General features: G+C 53.8%; 1 protein-coding gene and 1 pseudogene across 2 annotated transcripts; one reads left to right on the top strand and one right to left on the bottom strand.

Annotated features, from left to right (window-relative positions):
- Positions 1-857: 857 nt before the first annotated feature.
- Positions 858-6,926, top strand: LOC307063789 (aflatoxin B1 aldehyde reductase member 4-like; annotated as a pseudogene). Its single transcript has 8 exons — positions 858-878; positions 2,167-2,239; positions 2,531-2,717; positions 2,894-2,998; positions 3,680-3,742; positions 4,032-4,111; positions 5,739-5,865; positions 6,765-6,926. The product of its transcript is annotated as an aflatoxin B1 aldehyde reductase member 4-like (transcript).
- A 982-nt stretch (positions 6,927-7,908) lies between these two features.
- Positions 7,909-13,423, bottom strand: MRTO4 (MRT4 homolog, ribosome maturation factor). The gene is made up of 8 exons (XM_079696610.1): positions 13,323-13,423; positions 11,146-11,204; positions 10,136-10,239; positions 9,515-9,596; positions 9,172-9,239; positions 8,783-8,934; positions 8,330-8,406; positions 7,909-8,223 (listed from the first exon to the last, which is right to left on the bottom strand). Exons 1-8 carry the CDS (start codon positions 13,348-13,350, stop codon positions 8,074-8,076), a joined length of 720 nt encoding a protein of 239 aa, XP_079552736.1. The 5' UTR covers positions 13,351-13,423; the 3' UTR covers positions 7,909-8,073.
- Positions 13,424-13,443: the final 20 nt, after the last annotated feature.

Here is a 13,443-nt window from a genome sequence, read left to right as displayed (position 1 = left end):
TAGTAGTAGTAGTAGTATCATTAGCACCATGTACCATCTTTTACTTTGAGACTCCTCGGAGTGAAATGACTCACAGCACAGATCTGAAACAAAACGAGAATATGCATGCATCTCATATGCTATCTAGATCACCTGACTGCCTCTCTGTGACAACTCTGGTCTTCTTTCTTTTTTATTTTTTAAATTTAAATTTTTATTGAAGTCTAGTTGATTTACAATGTTGTGTTAGTTTCAGGTGTACAGCAAAGTGATTTAGTTATACATATACATATATATGTATAACTAAATGTGTATATACATATTCTTTTTCAGATTCCTTTCCATTATAGGTTATTATAAGATATTGAGTATAGTTCCCTGTGCTATACAGTAGGTCCTTGCTGGTTATCTATTTTATATATATTAGTGTGTATATGTTAATCTGAAACTCCTAATTTATCCCAACCCCTTCCCCCTTTGGTAACCATAAGTTTGTTTTCGGTCTGTGAGTCTATTTCTGTTTTGTAAATAAGTTCATTTGTATCATTTTTTTTAGATTCCACATATAAGTGGTATCATATTTGTCTTTGTCTGACTTACTTCACTTAGTATGATAGTCTCTGGGTCCATCCATGTTGCTGTAAATGGCATTATTTCATTCTTTTTTATGGCTGAGTAATATTCCATTGCATATATGTACCACATCTTTACCCATTCATCTGTTGATGGACACTTACGTTGGTCTTATTTCTGATTGCTTTTTCTTCTCCAGCTCCTCCTTCTCTTCCCTCCTTCAGGCTGGAACTAGCTGGGCCAAAGTTCTTAAATCTCAGATCTGAAGTTAACATCAAGAAGGGGTGGGGGCTGAGGGGAATGAGATGGTGGAAGGGAAAATTCCAGTGAGTAGCCCTCCAACCCTCCAGCCTGCTCTCTCCCATCTCAAGGGGTCTGGCCTGCTGAGGCGACTTTCCAAGTGTGAGCAGTGCAGAGGGCCTTCCCCTCACCTATCACTCCAGCCCCCTGGGATTCTTTTTTTTTTTTTTTTTTGCGGTACACGGGCCTCTCACTGTTGTGGCCTCTCCCGTAGCGGAGCACAGGCTCCGGACGCGCAGGCTCAGCGGCTATGGCTTACGGGCCCAGCCGCCCCGCGGTATGTGGGATCTTCCCAGACCGGGGCACGAACCCGTGTCCCCTGCATCGGCAGGCGGACTCTCAACCACAGCGCCACCAGGGAAGCCCGATTCTTTTTTTAAAAAATATAAATTTATTTATTTTATTTATTTATTTTTGGCTGCATTGGGTCTTCATTGCTGCGTGCGGGCTTTCTCTAGTTGCGGTGAGCGGGGGCTACTCTTCGTTGCAGTGCGTGGGCTTCTCATTGCATTGGCTTCTCTTGTTGCAGAGCTCGGGCTCTAGGCGTGCAGGCTTCAGTAGTTGTGGCACGTGGGTTCAGTAGTTGTGGCTAACGGGCTCTAGAACACAGGCTCAGTAGTTGTGGCACACAGCCTTAGTTGCTCCGCAGCATGGGGGATCTTCCCGGACCAGGGCTTGAACCCGTGTCCCCTGCATTGGCAGGTGGCTTCTTAACCACTGCGCCACCAGGGAAGCCCCCACCTGGGATTCTTAATTGGGGTGGGGAGAAAAGTATTTGATTAACTCACTCCTGACTCACACAGGCAGTACACCACCAGCCTTTTCTCAATGGGTTATTTCTCTGATGGAAATATCTTGCCTTTCCTTCCCTGGGGCCCCAGTTGAGGCCTCTTGCTCTCTTTCCTGAATTCCTGCCGCAGTCTCCTTGCCATTTGCCCTGTTTCCAGACCTGTCTCTGAGGTTTTTGTCTGTGCTTCATTCAGAGTCATCTTTCAAAACTGCAAAGCTGACAACTTGGCTCACTGGCTGAAAAGTGTTCAGAGTCTCCCCATAGCCCCCTGAAGTCAGATTTTAAGGGGTGCACTCAGGGCCCTTTGTATCCATCTGGTCTGTGGCCCCTTCTCTTGCCTTGTGTGCCCCGTGGACCTGGTGTTCTGGATCCTGGGGTTGCAGGCATGGCTCCTCACATGCCACGTTCTTGCCTCTGGGCGGCCTCTGACTGGCCCTGGAGATTCAAATTCTAAGAAAGCCGTCCCTGAACTCCCAGGGCTCCCCTCTCACCTTGTGCTTATCCTGGCCTCACTTACTCTGTAGTGGCCCCTTAGACTGTGCATCCTTGAGGGCAGAGATCCAGTGCTGGCCTTCCTCATCCAGCCCTTAGCGCCAGGTGTGGCACACCCAGCTGTCTGGTAAATAGTCATTGTAATAACATTAGCAGCTCATAATGAGCAAATCTATCAAAATTCTGATCAATCCTTGGGGCCTCCCAACAAGATATCACTCTCAATTTACAGTTGAGGGGATTGAGGCTCAGAGAGGTTAAATAACTTGGTTAGGGTCACAGAGCTCGAACTGGCAGAGCTGGGGTGTGAACCCAGGTCTGTCTCTTAACCATTACACTAGATCCTCTCCAGCGTTTGGTAAAGTGACTTGGACTTCCATTTCTCTGCTCCCAAAGTGAAAATCACCACCAAGGCCAATCCAGTGGGTGAAAAGTCTCTGAAGCCTGACAGCCTCCGTCCCAGCTGGAGACGTCACGGAAGCGGCTGCAGTGCCCCCGAGTGGACCTCTTTTACCTGCACCTGCCGGACCACGGCACCCCCAGGGAAGAGACGCTGTGCGCCTGCCACCAGCTGCACCAGGAGGTGAGGGCGGCCCCCCAGCTCCTCTCCTTGGCCTGTCATTGCCTAGGAGAGCGGAGGCTCCAGGGCTGTCCCAGAGCAGAGCTGGGGACAGACCCCACTCTCAGGGTCCCCAGCCAGTCTCTCCTTCCTGGTGTTCTGGGCTGCAGTGGGTTCTGACCTTGGCCTCTCCCCCGCAGGGCAAGTTTGTGGAGCTTGGCCTCTCCAACTACACCGCCTGGGAAGTGGCCGAGATCTGTACCCTGTGCAAGAGCAACAGCTGGATCCTGCCCACCGTGTACCAGGTGAGGCCAGGGCTGCACAGGCCTCTGTCTCCTGGGGGCCTGCGGATCCTGGGTCCTCGAGGCTCTCCCCTCCCCGTGCCCTCTCCATAGCAGCCATTCCCCTGCTCTACAGGATGATGGCTCCCAGGTACCCTCAGCCTGGGAAACAGGCGCCTGCTCTCCGGCTCTGGCTCCCCTTCCTGCCTGCTTCTCGCTCTGCAGTCAGCCTGGAACACTCCTCCCCGCTCTCCCTGGAAGGAGTGCCCAGGTCTCACTTAGATGCCTCTTCCTCTGGAAGCCTTTCCTGACAGCCCAGAGGAGGCTGAGATCTCAGGTCCTCCTTTTCTCCTCCTCATTCATTCAGCAAATGTTTGTGCACCTACTTGCTGCCAGGCACTGGTCACAGAACTTACTAGTGTATTATGATTGTCTCTTTTGTTGAGTATGTTTGTTAACACTCTACCTCACTATTAAATCTCTGAGCGCAGCAGCTTTGTCCTTTGGCTTGTGGATGGAAATCCAATATCCAGGCCATAGGTAGTGCCCAGAAGTGTTGGCTGAAGGAATGAATTTTTCTTGGGCATGAGCCCTCTCCACCAGCGCCACTAAGTATCTGCCTGATTGTTAAGGTCTGAACTGAGGTTCTCCACAGGAAAATTTGGGGTCCCATGCGCCCGCTCCAGCTGGCCCTTCTGCCTGCAGGGCATGTACGACGCCACCACCCAGCAAGTGGAGACGGAGCTCTTCCCCTGCCTCAGGACTGAGGTTGACGCCTAAAACCCTTTGGCTGGTATGGGGTATGGGCTGCTGTGGGGGCCGACTCGCCCCGGGGTGGAAGGGTCTTCCTGGCCGTGTTTCTGCCTGTTCCTGACCCTGGGGATGCCTGGTCCCAGACCTGGGAAGCAGGAAGAGGTTGGACAGGAGGCTGGGCTGGGTCCTCCATCCCTCCTGGGTCCCCCACCATCACCCCCACTTCCGGTCCAGAGCAGCCTCTGGGAGCTGTGCCTGGGGATCTGATTACAGCCTTCCCGCAGGGGGCCTCCTGACCGCCAAGTACAGGTATGAGGACAAGGACAGGAAACAACCTGTGGGCCGTTTCCTTGGGACCAATTGGGCAGAGATCTACAGGAATCGGTGAGCTGGGGATGGGCTGCATCAGGGTGGGAGGTGGCATGGGTCCCCTTAGTCTGCAATGGGGAGTCCCTGGGGCTGCTTTCTTGGGGGCCAGGACCTCCCCCTGTGCTCAGACCTTTGCCCCTGGATTCCCACCAGCTTTACTGAGAAACTTACCCCTAAAATTTTGCCAGTGTCTCTGGAGAGTGATTGGGGGCCTGGATTGGGAATGTCTAGAGCTCTGGACCTTCCACCAGGTCTGTGAGACTATGTCTTTTCCCTGGGAAGAGCCTACCCCCTGCCCACAGCGGGAGAAGAAACCTTGGATTGGCACTTGGGATTCCTGGGGCTTGATGCTGGCCTGTCACCTGGGGCAACTGAGTCTAAGTTTTGTAAACTCTTGGCAATAACACTGTCATCAATGTCTAAAGTTATAGTTGAACATCTGTTGGGACTAGCCTTCTTCCCTTCCTTTTTTTCACTTTTGCAAGTTTGAAAAAGTTATCAAAGTAATACATGCCCACAGCTAGAAGCAAGCCCTTTCCAAGTCGCACTCCTCCAAGGTGATGCTTTTTAACTCCTACAGCTTTCCTTCCCTCTGGCATTTACTGTGAGATCTCTGATGCATACACTTTACTGCTATTCCTTAATTTATCAAATTTAGACATTATCTGTGGACTGCTGGAAAGTTCCTAATCTTTCAAGATTTATAGAAGCTGAGTCTCCAAGGCTCCAATGCTAGTTTTGTTGAAATGGCCCAGGACTTTTTAAAATTTATTTATTTATTTATTTTTGACTGCGTTGGGTCTTCGTTGCTGCACGTGGGCTTTCTCTAGTTGCAGCGAGCGGGGGCTACTCTTTGTTGCGGTGCACAGGCGTCTCATTGCAGTGGCTTCTCTTGTTGCGGAGCACGGGCTCTAGGTGCACAGGCTCAGTAGTTGTGGCACATGGGCTTAGTTGTTCCATGGCATGAGGGATATTCCTGGACCAGGGATCGAACCTGTGTCCCCTGCATTGGCAGGCAGATTCTTAACCACTGCACCACCAGGGAAGTCCCCTGCCAGGGTTTCTGATTATCTGGCCAGGTTTAGGAGCCATTGCCCTAAGCAGTATCTCTCAAGGAGCTTGTCACACCACCAGCGCCTAGGCCTCACCCCTGGAGGATCTTGGTTGATAGTTTTCACCTTCTCTTCTCTACTTAGTTGACGGAGCACTGCAGGTCCATTATCTCCTTTACATTTTGCACTCACCGTGTGGGGCTGGCTCGGGGTATTTCCTCACTGAGCAGATAAGTGAAGGCAGGTGACTGAGCCAAGGCCAGAGCTAGGACTGGAGCCAGGACTTGTCCTGTCTGTGACCCGGGGCACAAAGGTGTGGTGCTGTAGACACTCCTGGGTCCTGATTTGGGGAGTTGTATTGTTCGCATCCGGTGAGCATGTTCGATGCAAGGATCCTTGCCCACTGCATCCCCACTGCTCCTACCACTGGGCTGAAATAACTCCGGTGAGGGGCCCAGAAATCCACATGCATTCTGCTGCTCAGGGAAACAAAACCTCCATTTGAGATGTTGGTCCCTCAGTGCCTCAAGGACCAGTGACCTGCAGGAATCCCAGCGTCCTGACCCGTGCCACCCTCTCCACTCACCCAGCTTCTGGAAGCACTACTTCGAGGCTGTTGCCTTGGTGGGGAAGGCCCTGCAGGCTGCGTGTGGCACCAGCGCCCCCAGCATGACCTCGGCCGCCCTCTGGTGGAGGTACCACCACTCCCAGCTCCAGGTAGGAAGGAAGTGGAAGAGAGGGCCATGTGGTTATTTCATGATTTCTGGATTACTCCTTTTCCTTTTCTGAAATGTCTCCACGGCCCAGGTCTTTTGGGTGGTATTCCTGTTCTTAGAGAAGTTTATGAAGTGTCACATTACAAACACTACTGGCCCTAGTAAGTATAATTATCCCAACTTTACGTATGAGTAAACTGGCTCAGAGGCCACTTCACCTAACTGTGGCTACATGAGATAGGGCAGAAGCTATGTGTGACGCTGAAACCTACATTTTTTCAGCATTAGCATTTATCTGTCTCTGGTTGCCTGCTCTGCAGAGGCCAACTCCGTGTCCCTGGCAGGGCTGCCCTCTCCCTGCCATCCCGCTTTCCCAACAACCTCCTCCAACTTGGGCATCACATACTAATGGTGCCTCTTTCTCGAGCCCCTGTTAAGTGCTAGGCCTGAAGCAAAGTACTTTATGAAATTTTAGGGAATTCCCTGGTGGTCCAGTGGTTAGGACTCTGCGTTTCCACTGCAGGGGGCATGGATTCGATCCCTGGTTGGGGAACCGAGATCCTGCATGCTGCAAGCCACGGCCAAAAAAAAAAAAAAAAAAAAAAAAACCTGCCACAACCACCCTGCCAAGTAAAGGAAGCCTGAAGCTTAGGGAGGTCACATGACTAACCCAAGCCCACCCAGCTGCTGAGCAGCAGAGGGGAACTCAGGTCTCCCTGTGTGCGTCTAGGGAAGCAGGGCTGTAGAGCTGTTTGAAGGCAATGTAAGTTCTGTGCGGAATAATACAGGGTATAGACTTCGGATTGCAGGTCTTGGCAGGGGCAGGGTGGGAGCGGGTGTGTGTGACTGGAGTTACTGTGGTGCGCTAGTGTGTTGATGTCTGGCCGTCTCCCCTTGCAGGGCGTTCAGGGGGATGCAGTCATTCTGGGCATGTCCAGCTTGGAGCAGCTAGAACAGAACTTGGTGGCCGCTGAGGGAGAGCCCCTGGAGCCGGCCGTCATGCAGGCCTTTGATCACACCTGGCACCTGTCTGCCCGTGAATGTCCCAGCTACTTCCGCTAGGCCTAGTCCTGACTTGGAGTGGCAGAGGACACACTCCATCTATCACCTCTTTTATTCTCTCAACCAGTCAGTTCTGACTTTAAGCTGCTTTATGTAGCTAGTTCTTTCCTCACAGTCCCAGTTCAAACTGTTTGTCTCCTCCTATGTTCTTGTTAATACTCCCAGTTGCCTTCATCGTGTAAAAAGGCCAGGGCTGCATCTACTCAGGCGTTTCCTGTCTGAGTAAAGAGGCACTAACCTGGCTGGAGCCCAAGCCCCCAGTGAACCTGGTGAATTTGTTTCCTCTGCAGCCTGCAAGCTGTTTCTCGTCCTCCCACAGGCTTGGTGAGAAGGGGCCAGGAGTAGGGATTGGTCTTCAAAGGGCAGAGGCGGTGGGAGGGTCTCCCAGCCTCCTGCCCTGAACCCAGTGTGACCTCTCAACATCGGGGCTGCAGGTGGCCCTCACGCTTCTACACGTGACAGAAAAAAAGAGGGCCATACACCCTGAGGTAGATTTTCTCTTGTTCAGAATTACCTCATTAAATACTTATAAACAGAACAATCTGGGCAAAAACCTACCACCTGGGGCCACCATCCAGAAGGCTAAAACCTCCCAGGATGCAGTGGAATGTTTTTTACATTCATTGTTTCGGCAGTGGCTTTATTCTTGCTTTAGCCAACACCTCCTGGTCATCCTCAAGTTTCTCGGCCCTGGTTTTGGGGGTTGGGGGTGGGAAAGAGAATGGAGAATAGGGGTAGGAGGGCAGCAGGCAGGGTGCCTGTTTTCCTCAAACAAATCCCAGTTTCAAGCCAGGGGCGCCGAGGGCCAGAGGAAAGGAGAAGGCGGTTCCTCTTGTGCTCCCAGGGCCGCCCGGCCAGTGGTCACACAGGAGCCAGTGCTGGAAACTGGCCTGAGGTGAACTAAGAATCCTGGGGGTCCAAACCAAAGCCCAAACCCAAGGGTTTTTTCCTAGAAAAGTCCCTTTTGCAGGAGACACCCTGCTGACAAAGTTTCATTATTTATAGAATAGCCTGTCCCTGTCACCCTCCCTTGTGTGCCTCCACAGCAAAATACACGGCTGCTCCCCTGAGAGGGCAGCGGCCGTCCCACACCATCCAGTCCAGACAAGGCCTGGAGCAGGCCCGGAGGTTCCATCCCAAGCGCACATCAGCTGTCGTCGTCTTCCTCTGATTCTCCTTCCGACTCGGGCGCGCTCTCTGGCAAGTCATCTCCCATCTGCTGGAACCTTCCGGACTGCGCGTCCCACACATACTTGATGGTCACCTTGAATTCGGCCATTTCGTACCCGAAAAGCTTCTGCCAGAGGTGAAGGGACCCAAAGGTCAGGAGGAGCGAGTGGGGTCAGAGGAGTCTGCGGCCCCTCCCGCCACAGCTGCGGATGCCCGGGGCGGAGGGAACTCACCAGGACGCGGGCCTGCTCCGGGGTCAGCACATCGCCCTCCTTGCACACCTCGTAGTCGGACAGCAGGGTCACCACACCTGCAGAGAAGGGGGCCCCCAGGCAGTTACTCTGGCACAGAGGCCTGTGCAGGGCCAGAGGAACCGGGCCGGCCCCCTGCCCCCAGGCTTCCAGCAGCACCGGGGCAGGGGTTCCTCAGTGAGCATTCAGCCGCCCAGGAGGGTTTTTGGGGGGCAGCGACTCCTCCTTCCTGCCTTGTCCCTTAACTGCTGTTTTCTAGCTGTAACTTACTGTCCACATTCACCCCAGCTGTCAGGCGGGCGCTGTTAGTCCCGTTTTCACATGAGAGAACGGAGGCCGGTAGAAACTGCGGGTGAGGGGGGAGTTGTCTGGCTTGGAAACCTGCGCTCCCGGCCGCTCGGCTGTGACCCTTCAGCTCTGGGGTCGCGCCTGTACCTTTCTTGAGGGCCGTGGGCAGGCCCAGCTGCCTCAGCTGTGGCTCCATGGAGTGCGGGAACTGCTCCAGGGGCCCCGGGTCCAGGCTCACGGTGAAAGTGGCTTTGTTCCCAGCTCGGGCGTAGTCCATCTCCGTGTATTTCGTGAACCACCTGAGGGGAAAGAGAAGTGGCAGGAGGGCAGGTTTCCGCCTGGGCCTCGCCTCACCTCCCTTCCTCCTCGGCTCAGCCTGGAGCTCCGAGCCCGGGAGAACAGAGACTCAGTGACAGGATTCCAGCAACCAGGAACCAGGTTTTACTCGGTGCCTCTACTGTACAAAGTCCTGGGCTATTCCCTCCCCGGAGACCTCGCCAACCTTTCCCTTCCCAGCGCTCCTCCAGGGCACTTACTCGTTCACTTCCTCCTTAGTGCGATTGGTGAAAAGGAGACCGACTTCACCCCTCAACTTCTTGCTGACCTACAGGACCAAAGTGGGGCAGGGTCGGTCACATTAGAGCAGCGGTTCTCAACTGGGGACGATTTTGCCGGCCCCGCCCCCTCATCTGGCAACACCTGGAGACATTTTTGCTCACAGCTGGAGGGGGGCAGCACTACTCTCTGGGTCTGGAGGTTAAAGGAGAACCGAGCTTTAAGCCGATCCCGGGCTGCCAGATGGCTGCAGCGTGCGCCATGTGACAGCAGCGGAGAAGGCAGCCTGGCCTCGGGCCCTCCCTGTGAGGGCCAGAGACTCACCTGATGCAGATTGTCTTTGTACTCGTCACATGGGCTTCGACCCAGGGCCACCATCATCACTTTGTTTTTGCCAAAGAACATCCTACAGAGAAAAAGAGCGGTCTGTGAAGGAAGCGCCCCGCCCTGCCCTCACTTCAGGGCAAACCAGCTTCAGTCCCCGGAGCCCGAGCCAAGGCCCAGGCTGTTTTGTAGCAGAAGGTGTGGCCAGAGGCTCCACTCTTCCACGCAGCCCTGCTCACTTTGTCGCCAGCCCAGGGTTCCTCATTATTTTCCTGCACAGACCCTGAAACTCACATTCTGTCTCAGCCCGCTGTGAGTGCATCTGGATATGCGGAAGAGGCCTGTTTAACGGTCTGAACCAGAACGGGTGGGATGTTCCTTAAGGGACCAGACCAGGGTTCAGGGAGCCCCTTCCCCTGGAGAGGTCACTGCTCAACCCGCCCCCCACCCCCCAAGGCGAGACAAACTTTAACAGTTAAAAAGCGCCCTTCAGCGGGGATGGGGGCGTGGCACTTGGTCCTTATTAAGGTGCTACCTGTGACCGAGGTCCCTAACTGCCCCTGTGCTTTGCAAGCAGCCCGGCCGCTCTGCACTCAGGCCCTTCTCCCACTGCCCGCTCACCGGCTGTGCTTCCAGGCACTGCGGATGTCCTTCAGCTTGCTGTTCCTCATGTTGGCCACGGAGAAGACGAAGAGGTACTTGTATGTGTCCACACATTTCCGAAGCTGCAGGACAATTCATGGGGCTCTGGAGTCCAAGGGGCAGCAGGGGTTGGGCAGTACTCTGGCCTCAGGTGGGAAAGAGACTGCTCCAGGTCTCTTACAACTGCAGATGTTTAGAGCCTCTAACCTGGTTGTTTCCTCCTTGCCTCTGCTACTGAAGCCAGGATACTAAGTACAGGGGCTGCCCTGATGCAAAGCAGGTGTGATGGCAAAGTGCGGGGGAAGCCGAGCCACGGGTCAAGAGCCCACCGTCTCCCCAGGTTTCCGACTTACGGTGGCCACCAGTGCAATCGACCACTTCTCTTTGCTTTGTCCAATAATTGCTGACGATCTAGAAACTTAGCTACACTAGGAAGGCTCCTGCTCTATGGAAACATGTAAAGTCTTGTCATTTAGTCACGAGGGGAGGCGGCTCATCAGCCCTGCGGCGCCCACGTGGTTGGCTGCAGCCACGATGAAGTGGTCTCAAGGAAAATGGCATCTTTGTGCCGGAGGAAACTCCGCTCTCACCCAGCCTGCAGCCCGATGCAGTGCAGACAGTGGCTTCCTGCATTTACCCACACCTGGCAACTCCCTGGCTTTTTTGACATCGGGCAGACTAACAAATCTCTGCAAACTTCAGTTACCAGACCGCAAAACAGCGATAACATCCCCTCGCGTCTACCTCACAGGGGTGCTTCACATGTGAAACAGCGCCGTGCAGGGCAGAGTAAGGGCTCAATCAAGCTGGAAACCATCACTAAGGGAGTTTTTATTGGTGCTGCTGCTGGAGGAAAAGGGGCTGGATCAGCACCTTGTTTGTTTTTTTTTTTTTTTCCCCAAACAGTATGTTTCCCTGACAAACAGCCCTACACCCACGTTTATAAACCAAATACAAGGTCTGGAAAAATAAAAAGAACACGCTCTTACCTCTTCTATCAAGTTCTGTTTCAGTTCTAAGCCTTTCTTGGCGGTTTTGGTGAGGGAGACTAATACAAAGAAGAAAAAGGGGAGATGATGAGAGACAAATCTGGATGTCCCGGAGACTCTTTCTTCCCCCCTTTGGTAGCCCAGCTGGACCAAGCCAATCTGAGAAAAGGTAACAAGGCTTTTGTGGCCACCACTTCTGGCATGCAAGGCTATTCCCAGGGTCCCCAGAGTGCCTGCTCGCTACTGTTCCCGAGCCTGAAGGTTCCTTCCCATCCTTCCTGTTACTCAGACAAACTAGGTATTCCTTAGCTCCCCTGAGGCGAAGCGAAAACCCCCTACTGAGGTGTGGGGGCTCTGGGGGCCCTGCCAGTGGCTGAGGCGCGTCCCTGTGCTGCTGTGGTACGCAGAGACCATCTGTGGCTGCTCTGGGCTGGGGACTGTATTTCCTCTGCTACACCCTGTCTTGCAGTTTGGACCCATGGATGCAGCAACGTGTCTTTGGGGAGGGACAAGCATCTCTTCTCCAACAGCTGGGGCCCAATTTGCCCCTTAACCAGAAAGGTTTGGCATTTGCCAGATCTGACCAGGGCTCCCTCCACAGAACCCAATCATTCCACAAACGCTTAACAGAGCATCAAATGCAAAGCCCTGGGTCCTAGGAGGAGGTGGCTTCTTATTCATCCTGCCTGGCACTCAGTCAGTCCCTCTTCAGGAAGCACACATCTAGAAAGGTAATCATGCCATGCAGGGGCAAGTGCAGCACAGGAGGGCAAACAAAATACAGTTGTCCATTTTCCAACATTTCCACTGCTACAACTGTGGACCTAGCCAGCACCATGCTCTCCTGGATTACTGCTAGTCTCGCTGCTTCCACCCCTGCACAGTGCCCCCACCTTCCCTGTCTATTCTCAACAAAGCAACTAGGGTGATCTTTTTTTTTTTTTTTTGGATACGCGGGCCTCTCACTGTTGTGGCCTCTCCCGCTGTGGAGCACAGGCTCCGGACGCGCAGGCTCAGCGGCCATGGCTCACGGGCCCAGCCGCTCCGCGGCATGTGGGATCCTCCCGGACCGGGGCACGAACCCGTGTCCCCTGCATCGGCAGGCGGACTCTCAACCACTGCGCCACCAGGGAAGCCCCTAGGGTGATCTTTTTAAAAGTAAAGTTGAACCCCATCAATCCTCTGCTCGAGCTCTCTCCTCCCGTTCCACCGGCGTGTGAAAGCCAGTTCCTTGCAAAGGTCTTTCAAGCCCCGCACGCTCTGCCCAATTCCCTCTCCCTCCTTTTTGCTCACTCTGCTCTGGCCACGCTGGCCTCTTGCCCCAGAACATGTCAAACATGCTCCCACTTCAGGGCCTTTGCCCTTCGTGTTCCCTCTCCTGGGACCACCACCCTTCCAGGTAACTCCATGGGTTGCTTATTTACTTTGTTCAAGTTCCTGCTCATTTGTCATCTCAACAGAGACCTTCTATGGCCACACTGCACAAAAGAATATCAACTTCTCTTTCTGTCACTCTTACTCCACGGGACTTACCACTATTACCACTATATTTACCACTGAATTTACTGATTCGATTTTCAGTACCTTGGGAGGATAGACTTCCCATAACTAAAATATTAAGCTTGATGAGGGCTCTAGGCGTTCCTTGTTGTAACTGATGTATCCTTCGACAGCTAGAGAGTGCCAGGCCCCTCTCTAATTTGTTGAGTGAATGTGCTAGAGGGCCGGAGTGAGAGAGACTCACCATAGTAGAGGCAGTCAGGAATACTCTTTTAGGAGGTATCCTACGAACTGCCAACTGAGAAAGAGCCAGTCATACGAAGACCGGAGCACAAGCATGCCAGATAGAAGCAACTTCAAGTACACAAGACCATACTTAGGGATAAACCTGGGTTGAGGGAAAGGCGGTAGGGTGGGGGGAGCGCGGAGAGCTAAGACAGATGGGCTGAGGTAGGAAAAGGTGGGCCAAGGCGAGATCGGGCGCAGCCTGGGTGTTCAGAGGCTGTTCCCCGACCAGCCGGCCTTGGACAAACTCTGGTGGCCTGGCAAAGCAGTCTCCGCTCCCTGACCTGACCCGGCTCCAGCCCCCACCCCCGTGCTTCCCCCGCGAAGCCCCTACCGCAGGTGACAGCCAGCCCGCGAATTCCTCACCGGCTCCCAAGACCCCCTTTGCCCACCTTTCTTGTCGCGCTTGGATTTGGGCATCGCGCTGCAGCCACGTGCGGCGGAAGACGGTGCTGCCTATTAGGACCTCGGCGGCGCTGGGGCCTCTGGGACGGCCCTCGGGGGCTTCCCTTG

The sequence above is a fragment of the Hyperoodon ampullatus genome (genome assembly GCF_949752795.1).
Source record: "Hyperoodon ampullatus genome assembly, chromosome: 2".
Taxonomy (NCBI): domain Eukaryota; kingdom Metazoa; phylum Chordata; class Mammalia; order Artiodactyla; family Ziphiidae; genus Hyperoodon; species Hyperoodon ampullatus.
This window is presented reverse-complemented; position numbering and strand designations above follow the sequence as displayed.